The sequence below is a fragment of the Dermacentor albipictus genome, chromosome 2 (assembly GCF_038994185.2).
Source record: "Dermacentor albipictus isolate Rhodes 1998 colony chromosome 2, USDA_Dalb.pri_finalv2, whole genome shotgun sequence".
In the NCBI taxonomy this organism is placed as follows: domain Eukaryota; kingdom Metazoa; phylum Arthropoda; class Arachnida; order Ixodida; family Ixodidae; genus Dermacentor; species Dermacentor albipictus.
In genome coordinates this window covers 170,221,464-170,234,508 of record NC_091822.1, presented here as the reverse complement: position 1 = coordinate 170,234,508, position 13,045 = coordinate 170,221,464, and the positions used below count along the sequence as shown (strand labels likewise).

At 47.0% G+C, this 13,045-nt stretch overlaps 1 protein-coding gene across 3 annotated transcripts in view; it reads left to right on the top strand.

Annotated features, from left to right (window-relative positions):
• Window positions 1–13,045, top strand: part of sog (short gastrulation) — a 309,402-nt gene that overhangs the window by 249,124 nt on the left and 47,233 nt on the right. For all 3 annotated transcript variants that reach the window (XM_070534431.1, XM_070534430.1, XM_070534429.1), the window contains exons 6-7: window positions 5,015–5,120; window positions 7,956–8,097. In XM_070534431.1, the coding sequence (XP_070390532.1) occupies window positions 5,015–5,120; window positions 7,956–8,097 (248 nt within the window). The remainder of the gene's footprint in view (window positions 1–5,014; window positions 5,121–7,955; window positions 8,098–13,045) is intronic.

Genomic DNA, 13,045 nt, shown 5'->3' with positions numbered 1-13,045 from the left:
CGGACGACTCGGTGATGGCGTTCGATCCAAGCCGGCTGGTTGGCGTGGTGTTGGGCCGTGTAACGTCGTTAACTGTGCCGGGGTCCTTAAGAGCAGAGGGTGTCGGCACCTATAACGATCGACGACGGGTTGAAGGAAGCCTCGGCAACCGTGTCCGAAGCATCAGAATCGATAATGCTCCCGCTTTCTTTTTTGCTTGTGACCGCGCTCCATATAGGTAGTGCCGTCGGGAACGGAACCTTGACCAGCAAGCTTTCGGTGATCGGTGATAGTATGAAGAGGCAGGCTTGCAAGTATGCTCAGAGAAGGACGACACAAACGTCGACCGTCAACTGGCAGGTCGTTCTACTTGCGTCCGTGTTTTTATGCCTGCCCTTTCTCCACACTGTACTCCTGTGAACCTGATGATATTTCAATCGTTTTAGGTTTACATTGCTTCATCCTCTACAAGGGGCGTTCTCTTCAACTCTGCATATTGGGTACGCGGGAGGTTATGACTTCAGGAAAGTCCGATGACCGTGAGGTCACGAACACGATCCAATAGCGGTCGCTATGATTTTGTGCCGAAGGAAATATAAAACGTACAGGAAAAAATGCACCTCAGGCATTTTAAATTTAAGGCCGCCACTTCAGGAAGTCGATGCGCAAGCATACTACGCCTTTAAGGGCTATTTTCTTTGCTGTTATTATTATCCTTATTAGCCAACTTCGGGGATTGTTTGTTGCCCTGGTGGACGCGATTTTCTCTTGTCTAGAGGTTTGCTTCAGGCGGAGGCTTATCTACTTCGTCCTCTGTTGATCAACAAAGAAGTTAACAAGGAACTCAATATAATCTCGCAGTAAGCCTTCAACTCTGCGTGGAAGTCGTCGGTGAAAACCTGCAAAATATGACAAGCGTTTTTGTATATTTTCTTTGTCTTCCAAACATTTAGGCGAAATTGTGTGGCTGTCAAACAGTTAAGTAGTCGCGAGACTTGTTACTATCATCTTATCGAACAAATGTCCAATAAATCGTAATCTGTAAAAAGGACGCACTGAGACGAAGAAGAAGCCCACGCCAATCGATTATTTTGTTTCGTAGAGCGTACGTCGCAGGCGAGAGACGAGAAAAATACACGCATACAGACACAAAAGATGCGAAAGCCTTTGCCTTTGTCACGGTTCAAAAAAAAAAAAAACTTCGCGCGAGAAAAATAATAGAACAAGGTAGCCTGTGCTACTGTACCTTGGCTGGTTTTTTTCCTCACCGCATATTTCTGGAAAGCTTACCGTTACCCGTGATATTCGAGCGATCGTAGGCTTTCATTGTTTACCTTTCTCTGCTTCGGTTGGAAAACCAGACGTCTGCTCAATGGAATCTGCGCTATCGCATAAAACGATTGCAAAAAAAAAACCCGTCGATGCTACGCCAGCTCACATTTCCTCTTTGTTCCTTATCCTGCGAAGCGCAAATTCTGGACAGGTTTGTTTTTGTTACCCTACGTCTGCGGCGCCCTTCCATATACAGCTTTAGTGCGAAGTTTGCAGTCTGACTGGAGAAAACATCAGTTTCTTTCATATTGTAATAAAAGGAAAACTCCCGAGCCGTCAGGAAGAAGGGCACAATTGTTTCTTTACGATCCTGTGTTTACTGCTATGGCCTACCCCAACCTGAGGTACCTGCAGACCCTGCGGGTAGAGCGAGACAAGTCTGAGGCGAAATGGAAAACAGATTTCTCTATGGTGTCTGCAGTCTCTTTTTCAGTTATCGTAGTAGGCGAATAACAATAAACTTAGGCAGGATATATATAACACGCAAGTACCTGCACGCAGACACATACATATATACAGAGAGAGAGAGAGAGAAAGAGAGAGGAGTCGGATCTAGTGGGAACCTCGAAGGTACATTTGGGGTACGACAAATACGGAACCCGGCACTATATGGCAGCATATGCGTTTCACAGCATGACACGTGTGCCTTGCGGCGACGATTCCTTAATGCGTCAAGACGCACAGAAACGTGCTGAAAAAAAGAAATAAGAAAGAACGAGTAAAAAATTCCTTTCAAGTTCTCTACCTAGTAGGAATGTGACAACATCCAAAATTTGGAATACGAACAGGTCAGCCCTTGCTATTCAATTCGTAATCGATTCGAAAATTCACTGTCCAAAATTGTCAAATGTATTTTTTGCCAATATCTAAGGGATAATAACGCTTATTGGAGTTACAAGGTAGGGAGAATAATGGTAACGATGACACTTCCGAACGATCCCGCCGCAAAAGAGCATACGGTTGCCGCGCAGGGGCACCAATTATTAAAAATCCGTATTATTGGTAACAATATCACTATTATGGCATGTATAGCTACGACACTTGGTCAAATGACTGAGTGATTATGGCGCCATCATGTGTCTTTATGGCGCAATCATGTGTCATACTTGGGGACTGCGTGGAAAGATGGAACAAAATTAGACAACACGATTGCAGCTCATACTTTTGTTTGTGGCACCTACCTATTGTGTAAAGCTACACTGGCGTGCGCGTTTACCGTAATCACTAGAAATAATTTTCCCCTGAAGATAAGATATTAAAGAAAAGAAAAACTACCGTTAGACACTGTTTCAAACACCTTCTTTGTGGCTTCCTTGCTCACGAAGTAAAAAGAAGAAAGTAGTCGATTGTGGTTTTTTGGCAATTCAACGTCCCGAAATCAGCTTCAACACGTTTATTTTTATCTGCCACAGGAAATAAAGTAAGCTAAGCCGAAAGTGGGAGTCGTTGCCTTGGAAAATCCATTAGGGCTGAAAGCCGCTTGGCAGCGTGCACACAAACACACACACACACACACACACACACACACACACACACACACACACACACACACACACACACACGCACACACACACACACACGCGCACACACACACACACACACACACACACACACACACACACACACACACACACACACACACACACACACATATATATATATATATTACAGAAACCTAATTTCACAGAAAGAGATATTGTCGGAGCCCCCCAGCCCAGGGCCCCACTGGCCTCTGCCGCCTGCCTGACCTGTCTAATTAAGGACTTTTGTCCTGCCTAGTCGGAACGGGCGAGCTGTGTCCTCCACTGCTCCATTGTGTTATTGCTATGTGGCCTATGAGGGCGCTTAGTGTACTCACAGGTTACATGTATTAGGGTGGGTATGCCATCGCACGCAGGGCAGTTGGCCCTATTGCCAGTGGGATACATGGACAAAGAGAGAAAGGAAAGCAATCTAACGGCTGCGAGAGACACGTTGTCGTGATTTTCGCCCCTAAAATGCTTTTACCCGATAGATGACGCCCGAGAAACATCCCGGAAGATGATCTCGGACTCGTGCGAAATTGGTCATGTACGAGTTCAGACTATTTCACAGTTCTTTGACTGGTCTTTAGAGAGCAGCGAGTTGCAGCGTAGGACCTCATATTTGGTGAACGAACGGCGGGAAATTTATGTGTTATCGCTATTTTGGTTACGTTTCCGTACGCGCTTCCGTCTTAGTTACCGTCTCTTAGGTTAAGGCTGCATCTTTGGGGTCAGATTAATGCTTTTAATCCTAGGTGACGGTATACGTCGACGATTGTGGTATTAGCACGACAACTGTCGAAAAAGAAGCACTCAGAGCTGTCAACCTATCTGGACTGAGCAACCTGAAAACTAAGCGCGATTATTTATGTTCGACAAGCCTCACATGTCTATGCTGAAGCATCTTCAGGAGCCGAGGCAGATTGCTTTCGTTTACCTCCTCGAATTCATTGTGTTTGTGGCAGTACGTGCGAATAAACAGAGAACACACTCCATTGCTTAATGCGCAATGCCCGGAATGTGGTGAGAATTATCAGTGTGCTTAGGAGACTTTTGGCTTTACTTCCTAAGGCAAAATTGATGGAATTTGGAAGCTTTCTTGTTGCTTTACAGGGCCGTATCCAGATTTAGTTGACGGGTGGCCTCGTTTCGAACATCGATCTGTAAAAGCGCAGAATTACCCAACTGTTTCAGTACACCGGAGCAATATTAACGAGGTCACGCATAGATGATGTCCTTTCCATGCTCTCGTGCACACAGCTAGCGCTAACCAGACGGAGGCGTGTTGCTAGCGAGTCCCAGGACCATCCTGGTACGAAAAGTTCAATTATTATACGATCCTTATCCATGTTGGTAAGGTTAGGTCAAGCTTTTAAAAAATAACTCGAATGGCTAAAAATGAACTGGGCTGTAGTCTTAGAATCATCGATAATGTCCCGTCAACATAGCTTCTATCGTCACCAAGCAGAATTAATGAAGTTGTGCAGCACACTGAAAGTCTGGTAATTCCTTCTGATGTTATCGTATAAGCTGTAAACGTTTTATCAAATGACTGTGCGATGGCACCATGATCGGAAGTTACCAGAATAAAGAGACTATAATTAAAGGACGCATGTTCACGGTCAGAAGTTAGAAATCGAAAAGGCCTTGGTGGACGCACAACAGCTTGATGAATGAATTCTCTGTAGGCTTTATGTGACTGATTTATTCGTTGTCTCATCTTTTTATCGAAAAGAACCTAAAAGAAAGAGATTTGGCAAGTTTGTAAGGACAGTGCTGCCACTTTGTTTTTTCACGTTGCAATCGGGAAAAATATACAAAATCTGTATTAACGCTATAAGTTGCATGGAGCAAGGCGCATAGGGCGCTAAGCTTAACTATATCAGGTGTCCTAATATGGCCTGAAATGTGCATATGCAGAGTGCTCCTTCATTCTTTTGTCGATTTTTTGTTGCGGTGCCCATCACCCTTTATCAAAGAACACCGTCAAGCGCGCACAAAAAAGGGCAGAGGAAGGCGTAGACAACACCAGCGCCACGCCTCCCTCTGTCCTTGTTTGTGCGCGCTTGACCTTGTTCTGCTACGCAAAAGCAACTCGCACAAAAGTCGGTGCTCGTGACCCTTTATAACTTCACTTTCGCTTAACACTTCCACACTTCCTTTTTTCTTTTTCGTTGCAGTCCCACACCCGTCACCAGCATCCTCATCACGAACGAAGAGGGCTATATTGTCCAGGAGCACGAAGTGGCCAACAAGAACACGCTGTCCGCCGACAACAGCACTCAGGTATGTGTCTTTGTACTTCCGCCTCTCTTATGCTTACCCTCTCCCGCCTTCTCATCATACTACGTCCTTCTGTACAAGCATGGTTTTACCCCGTCTTCTGAGAGCGTAACTCTTAGGCGTCCGTTTCTGCGTTGAGCGTCGGCGTCGGCGTAACCGAGTGAAGGATGAAAGAGCGAACGCGGAACGCAGAGGGGGGATGAAAGACGGCGATATCGACGAGAGCGCGAGGAGGTAAGCGGAGGAGGAGGATATGGCGAAAGCGTGAGAAAGAGAGAGTGGTGCCGCGCAAGACGGGCTCTGCGGCGAAGACCGCTACTAGATGGCGCCAGAGTAGCGCGCCGTCGTCTGTTCGCCGATGGCGTGCGGCGAGCGCGCCCACCGATTTCATATATGGAAACAGAACACTGCATGCGTCGGCTGCTGTGAATCGCACCCGCGCGTCACCCACGCGCTGCCTCTCGCGATCTCCCTATTAGCGAGGCAGTCGCGCCACACTCCGTTCTGTTTGCAACGTGCCACACGAGAGAGATTTTCCACGCCAGACAACACATCGCGAAATGAAAACACGTCGAGAGCTGCGCTGAAATTTTGCGTTAGTGAGTATCGTAATCCTCGGCGAATTTTTTATGGTTCGTGTTCCAGCGTGGTGTTATTTTCCCTCTAGCTGTCTTCCCGCTCCGACACTCTCTTCTTTTTTAACTCTCTCGTTTTCCTTCTTTTTCTTTTCCTTACGTCTCCTCTTCCGCTACCTTCACATTTACTTTCGATCTGCCTATCTCGCCCTTATCTTCCTTCTTCTGTTTTTCTTCTCCGCCTCCTCTTCTCTATACTACTACTACTACTACTACTACTACTACTACTACTACTACTACTACTACTACTACTACTACTCCTACAACTAATGCTGCTGCTGCTGCTTCTATTTCTAGTTCTCCTCCGACAGCTTTACCTGCTATATATTCATTCTCAACTTATTTCTATACTTTCTATTCCACCACTATCCTCTTTCCACACTTTCTTCGTCTACTTCCGTTGGGCGCACACAGGTCTGTGCTCCATGTACTTCCTGCTCTGCCACTCTTTCCTTTACACTTCCTCCTCCAATCTTCTTGCTCTTCCCATTATCGACCATTGTCTCGAAGACGCGCTCGCTGCGATGTTCCTAGGCCTGTCGTGCCTGTCTAAAAGAAGGGCGGTGTTGTGTTTTGGAGAAGGAGAAGGGGGGGGGGGGAGAGTCGGAGGAGAAGCGGGAATTTCGGCGAAGGCCTCGCTTTGTGTTTGCCGGTTTGCAGCTACCAGTATACCGGGCGAGCGATATTGAACTTCTCTCCATCGCGTCTGCGAGCCGGCCCTTGTTTTTCCTCTACTTGCCGTGATAGGGGAAGGCGTACAACAGTGAGACACGTTATCGACGTGAGAGTGTAGTTCGGCAGGCGTGCGCCGGAAAATTTTATGAGAGAAGACGCGCAGGCACTTGCTTAAACGCTGAACGCTTTTGTTGGTAAGGTAATGGAGCAGAAGCAGGAAAGGAAGGAAGGAAAGTTAGGTCGGTAAACCAGACGCGCGTCCGGTTTGCTACCCTACGCGGACGGAAGGGGGTTAAGGGATCACAAGAAAGATAGGAGATGGAAAAAGGAAGGTATTATCAGCGCTAAGACGCCCTGTTCATCAAATCACGCCTACGATCAGTTACTAATACCAGTCGATTTCATGAATGGTAGCAATGCTCGCGTCGCTTTGTGAGCCTGCGACGCGTGGACCCATGCTGCAAGAATCTTTGTCCGTGGAAATGGTCTGCTATCTAATCGTCTTAGCACACTCCGCAGAACGTCGCGTTCGATGTCACTACGATCACAAAAGCGCAACAGGGGATTGATAGACTCTTCACAGTTGCATGAGTCGCAGATAGGTGTGTCTTACATTACAATAAGGAAGGAGTAGGCTTTCGTAAATGCCACCCCTAATCAGAGGCGGCAGAGTAAAGTTGTATCATGGCGGGAGAAGTGCGATAAAGTATGCAGCTTCAATGTAAAGTCAAGTCGGTAGAGATGAAAGTTGGAGACGTAAAGTAATACAACGTTAACACGCGAGCGTGTATTATACTTACGCGCTTCTGATTATGACGCAAACATATACAGTGATCGTGCTTTTAATTTGTGCTCGGACAATGTAACTTAAGCAGGATATCGTCACGGTGCCAGGTGCGCTCATCAGGAGACCAGTGACAGACAGGGGCGTGTATTTTTTTATTTGAAACCATTCTGGTGGTCTGGCGCAGCCGAGGACGACACGTATATTGCGATTCCTTTTGACGTAAATGGACAAGCACTGCATACGAACTTGTACTAAACAATAGTTAATACTTGTCCCAGGCCGTGTCGCGGTTCTCATTGTTTTCGTTTCTTTTTTTTTTAAAGAAATAATCATGCCTGTTGTACCGAGGCCTGCTGTACCCACAGCTGTACTTGTTATGCACGCGTTTTTGTATGTGTTCTCATGCTCTGTCCTTCGCCGTTCTTTGCTCGCTTGTATAACTTTGTCTTCATGCTCTTCGGCTGTTAATCTTAGTACGTGCGTTTTCGGCTTTTACTTACTTTTTTCTTTCTATTTGCATGGCACCGAAGAGTACCCGGCATCGCATAAAGCGGCCAAGTCATCTTTGAAATTCGTACCTGTAAATAAAAAAGCACAAATATAATATTGCAAAAGAATCCTTCAGTATTGCCACCCAAAACTCTACGATGGGAACCTTTAGTGTAGCATCACTCATAAAGGGTGACTCGACGAAATAAACTAACCTTTCGTAACCTGTTACAAATATTCGTCTCCGTGCAGGTTTGCGCCGTGTGGAACAAGATACCGAAGGTGTACCGGCGGCTTCTCCAAAAGGAAAAGCTCCACATGGCACTGGTCACGAATGGTCATCCCAACGGACTGGTGGCAGGCCGGATTGTCCAGTCCACTAGGCTCGAACCAGGTACGCGCGCTCGCATGTCCTCACATTCGCTGCGGACTGAGTGCAAAGAAAAAGAAAGTAGCTGCCTAAAGCTGTTGCCATGCCGCCGACAACCCTGAACTTCCGCATGGTCGATAAGAAAACTCCTTCATATAAAGTCCGTAACTATTCGTAACACCTACAACACTGTTCACTTTACTCCATCTTTTTGGTGTATTGAGCGTGCCCATATCATCGGAGCAGCTCCGCCTCATTACCTGGTGGTTTCTCGTGCTGAACACAGGGCATGTTCAGGGAATTTCATGACCATGTTTTATGTTCAGGGAATTTCATGACGAAAACGCGGAACCAGTGTCAAGGGCTTTCTCCTTTGTTCAATGCTACTGCCACACGGGCAGTTTCGCGTATGAGCCCAACTCGATCGAACTCCTAAGCTGGGTCGAACTCGATCGAAATCAAACCGAATGCTGGCCGAGCGGATTCACGCGCATATTTTCCAGCATTATCAACTTGGCTCCTTGTAGGGCGTCGAGCAAAAACGCAAGGCACTGTCGAATAGTGATGAGGCCACGGAGCGTCTGTGACCCTTCAGGTGTGCGGAAAGGAAAATGGAGCTATCTTCCCACGCATGGGGGCTTGCGGTGGACCCTTGTCTTTTCTTTACGTAAACCACAAGGATTGCAAATACTGTCTCATCACTACTGTTCGATCGTGCATTCCGTCTTTGTTCGCTTTCTATACAACGCGCAAACATAAGTGAGCACTGTGCGGAAGGACCTGGTCAGGAACAGCGACCCGCGTCAACTGATAATGGAACGAGAACGTCGGGCCGCAGCGCCCATCGACCAAATAGTGACAAACAAAAGGGAGCCCTTCAGCAAGCAAGCCCTTCACCAAGTCCTTCAGCAAGACCTTGTGACCCTTCAGCTGTACGTAAAGGAAAATCGAGCTAAATTCAAGAGTTGCTGCTATCCCCTACGTACGCGGTTAGTGGCCTTCAAGATCGGGCGATGTGGGCTGCCTCGCCTGCCACCCGATCACGGGGGCTATGCATTTTTCGCCTGACTATTTCGCGATTAGGATGGCCGCATATTCCTTCCACAAATTTACTTGGTCAAGTAGTGTACGTGGGGGACCTCCTCGAAGGACGAAGATATCTTGATGTCGCCTGTGCAAAGAATGTGGCGCAGCCTTCAGTGGCGAATCTGAAAACTTAAGAAAAGAAATGACAGGAAGAAAGCACGCCTCTGTTTTTGCCACGAAGAAACTATAACGGACAGAAATACATGTTACGATCGTTATAAATTCCGACGACGCGCCAAGCTATTAGCAGGAACGTGGTAATCAGCCCAACATCTGCGCACGCGTGCTGCATGATCTCAATTATGCTTAATGGAAATGCATTCTCTTTGCTTCCCATTGTGTGAACAAGGGACGTGTACGGGGCCTGAAAAGATGTTTACATTTTGGTGAATGTGCATATTATTTCATCAGATACGTCGCAGCAGTGGCAGCCATGACATCAAAATTGCTTGATTCCTCTGCCTCATTATGAAAAAGGGATCGAGTGAATGAATGGCACCTTTTCAGGCAAAGTGGAGGTAATTAATCAGTAAGGGAGTCGATGTTAGGTCGCAGCGTAGAGCATATTTTTGCAGCAGTGAACAATGATTTTGTGAAATTCTTGTAATATTTCAGCCACCCACGATGGCGTCCAGCCCGCTATTTGGAAGATTGCTTCGAAATGCGCGTCGTTACATTTCGAATGAACCGGCCTGCATCAACAGCTATATTTTTCTCTAATTCTTAAGGTCCACGTTAAGTAGGTAAGAATATTTAAAGAGAACTGCTCGCGAGCAGCCACGTTGAAAGGAGGCCAGTAAAGAAAGAAAAAAAAAAGCTGACGGAGAAGAAATAGGGAGGTAGGAACAGGCCGCTGATTAATTCCAGCAGCTCAGAGCCGCCCACATGCTTTTCGGCCATCGGCGCCGCTCGTTCGCGTAGCAGAACACCGGAACCTGCGCGTACGCGTCGTCGGGAGCGGCTGGAAATGCGTCGGGCCATGGGCGGCACTCCGAATGACTCCATCGCGCGCATAATATATTTGTCGTGTTTTACATGCAGGGGCCGTCTTACGGGGATACGGCGCATTGCGCCTTTTTTCCCCCGCTGACGCCGGCACGGCACGCGAATCTCTCTCTCTCTCTCTCTGTGCGCCACCCCACTTACGCTCCGGCGAACCGCTAGGGGGTGCCACGTACGGCAGCTCTCATTAAATTGGAATTCCCGTCCGTTCGCCGGGAAGCGCTCGCGCTTTTCCTCGGCGCTGCCTTTACGTGCCCACCCCCACCCCCACCCCCACTTTCTTGTTCTCTTTGCCCATTTTCGGTGTCACTCTGGTGGCCGTATACCGCAGCGCATAGTTTTTCTTTTTTTCTTTTTTGCCATTGCACGTAGCTTAGGCAGTCGCGTATTAGCAGCAGCGCAATACTGTACCTTCTCTTCCCGTTCCCGTCTAGTTGGGGAAGGTAACAGATAAGAGAGAAAGAAGGTGCGCGAGAGAAATATGCGTATTGAAAGAATAACATTCGCGACGCTATAGCGACACGGCTAATGTGAATGCCGGCCAGCGTGCCTTATGAATCCGTGCGGTATACATTCTCGTGGAAGCCGCCTCGTGGAAGCCGCCAAGTTTGCATGATATTTTTTCTTTCTCATTCTCTCTTACTATCTCTCTGTTTTCTTTTATCAATAAGCACTTCGTGTTGCCCACCACCACGAAGAACGGTGCTGGTAATCTTAGAGCTCAGTGAGCCCTCCGAGCTCAAAAATTTCTAAAGGTGGCACCGTGCTTGATGCTCGCAATGCCCTTGCCGTTTTAGGGATTTAGCATCACGCTATAGAGGAAATGTTTTGCGGAAAGTTATGGCGTATTTCTTAGTGTGCTGCTGTACCGCATAGAAAGGTTTCTTATATGTTTTTCCAGCTATGTGATTGCTCCATGATCATATAAAGAGAGAGAGAGAGAGAAATTTAACCTTTTTGTTATAAGCAACGGTTAGTTAGCCTGGGTGATTGCATGGCAAGCTACTCATGTTGTTCGGTGAGACGCACACAAGCAGAATGCGCACTCCGAGACAAACGCGAGCACACTAAATCGATTCAGAAAGTTTTGCTACAGATGGTGTGGAACTTGGAAACACAAGCAGCGCTTTCGCAGTGCACACTGCGCAGGTGGTGCTTCCCCACGGGTCGAGAATGTACCTAGAGAATGTACCTATGCAGCTGGAGTCGCGCTGCGAGTGTAGTACGGCCTTCGGAAATTGTCCCTCTGACAAGTCGGCAGCAGTCACACAGAATACGCTGCGAGCTTTAAGGAAAAATACATTTGACACGGAGCACTTTTGGCGAATATATCCTACGAATTTCGCATTTAGAATATTTCGCGTATGCTGTATTTATTTGTACGACTTGAACACAAATATACAGCCGAAGCGCAACTAGCGACCGAAAGAAAACGGTGGAGGCAGAAAAGTGTGCGCCAGTTTCTGGAACGCGCGTTTGTCATAAGAAAACAGCACGGTGCGATAATGTTAAACTTAAATGTTTTGTTTCACAAGCACCGCTAATTTCCACGCCCATCGAAACACACACACTCGCACAAGCACACACACGCACAGACAAAGTGATAATCTCTGTGCGCTCAAAACTCTTCGTTGCCATCTGAATCTTCCATGAAATGAACTTGAGTTCTGTCATTTCGAAGTTCTCGACAGCACAAACTTGTCCTTATACGGCGCTTAGATTCTTCAAGCCGCCGCTAATCTGTTGCATGCGCGCGCGCGCGTGTGTGTGCGACAGGCGATAATTAAACTAATGCGTGCGAAAATTGAAATAGCGGATTTGCATATTTTTTTCCCCGAATGTCCTGCTTCCTAGCTCACGATACTGTTCCTTTCATTTTTAATCTGCTAGGTTATGGATAAGCCAAACTCGGGACTTTGAGGAAGCTTGAGAACTGCCAGACCCTATAGTTGCGGCTGAGCAGGATATCCTTGCCGGCGTCTCGGAGTTAGTCTGAAAGCGTGTAGCTTGTTTCGTTCCGTTGTTACTATCAAGGGGCGATTTGCTTTGGAAGGGGGGGGGGGAACGACAATTCCCGAAAGTGCATTTATATAGAGGTGTGAAACTGAACGGGGATGAAGTTGAAGACCATGAACGATGGACTGTGAAGCACAAGTCTTTTAAGTCACTGTTGCAGTATTTGCATGAAACGGGCCTGCATGCTTATATTTAATTTCGTAGTGACCTTATGTCGCGTAGCAACCCCAGTGAAAAAAAGAAAGAGAGGAAAGGGGGAGTTGCCGGAGCGCTCTTATTATTTAGTTCCCGTTTCTCAGTTTCATTTATATTAATAAGTCAAAAAGATTATGCATTACTATGCATTCTCTCCGGGATCGCTGTACCTGATGCCGCACGATAGTTGTTTTGTTTCCTGGTGAGAAGCTCAGGAAAATGAATTTATTTGCTGGAGGGCGCTTAAAATTTGCACGTCGCAAAAGAGCTTTGCTGCTTAAGCCATGAGAGCTTAAAAGTGGGAAGCCCGCCTGGCTAGCACCAAAGCGGTAATCTAGATTGTGCGACAAAGTAAATAGGAATAATCACATTGTTTTAACGACTACGAGGCGGATGTAACTAATAAAGGCCCTGACTAGCGAGTCCACAAGTAGCACGAGTTGCATTATAATCATTTGCACCAGCTGTGTGCTCTTAAGGTAGAGCAGCTTTGGGTACTGCATTTTATGTACCGCAGCGAACTTGCAACTACGAGATCGCTGCAGTGCCTACAATACCGCACTGTTCTGCGTTGTTTCTCACGCTTCTATTTCAAGTAATTTAATTAACGGGAGTGGTGAACAATTACCGCGTGTTCCGGCGTGTAGTGCGGAGATGCAGAATCTCTGTTCTT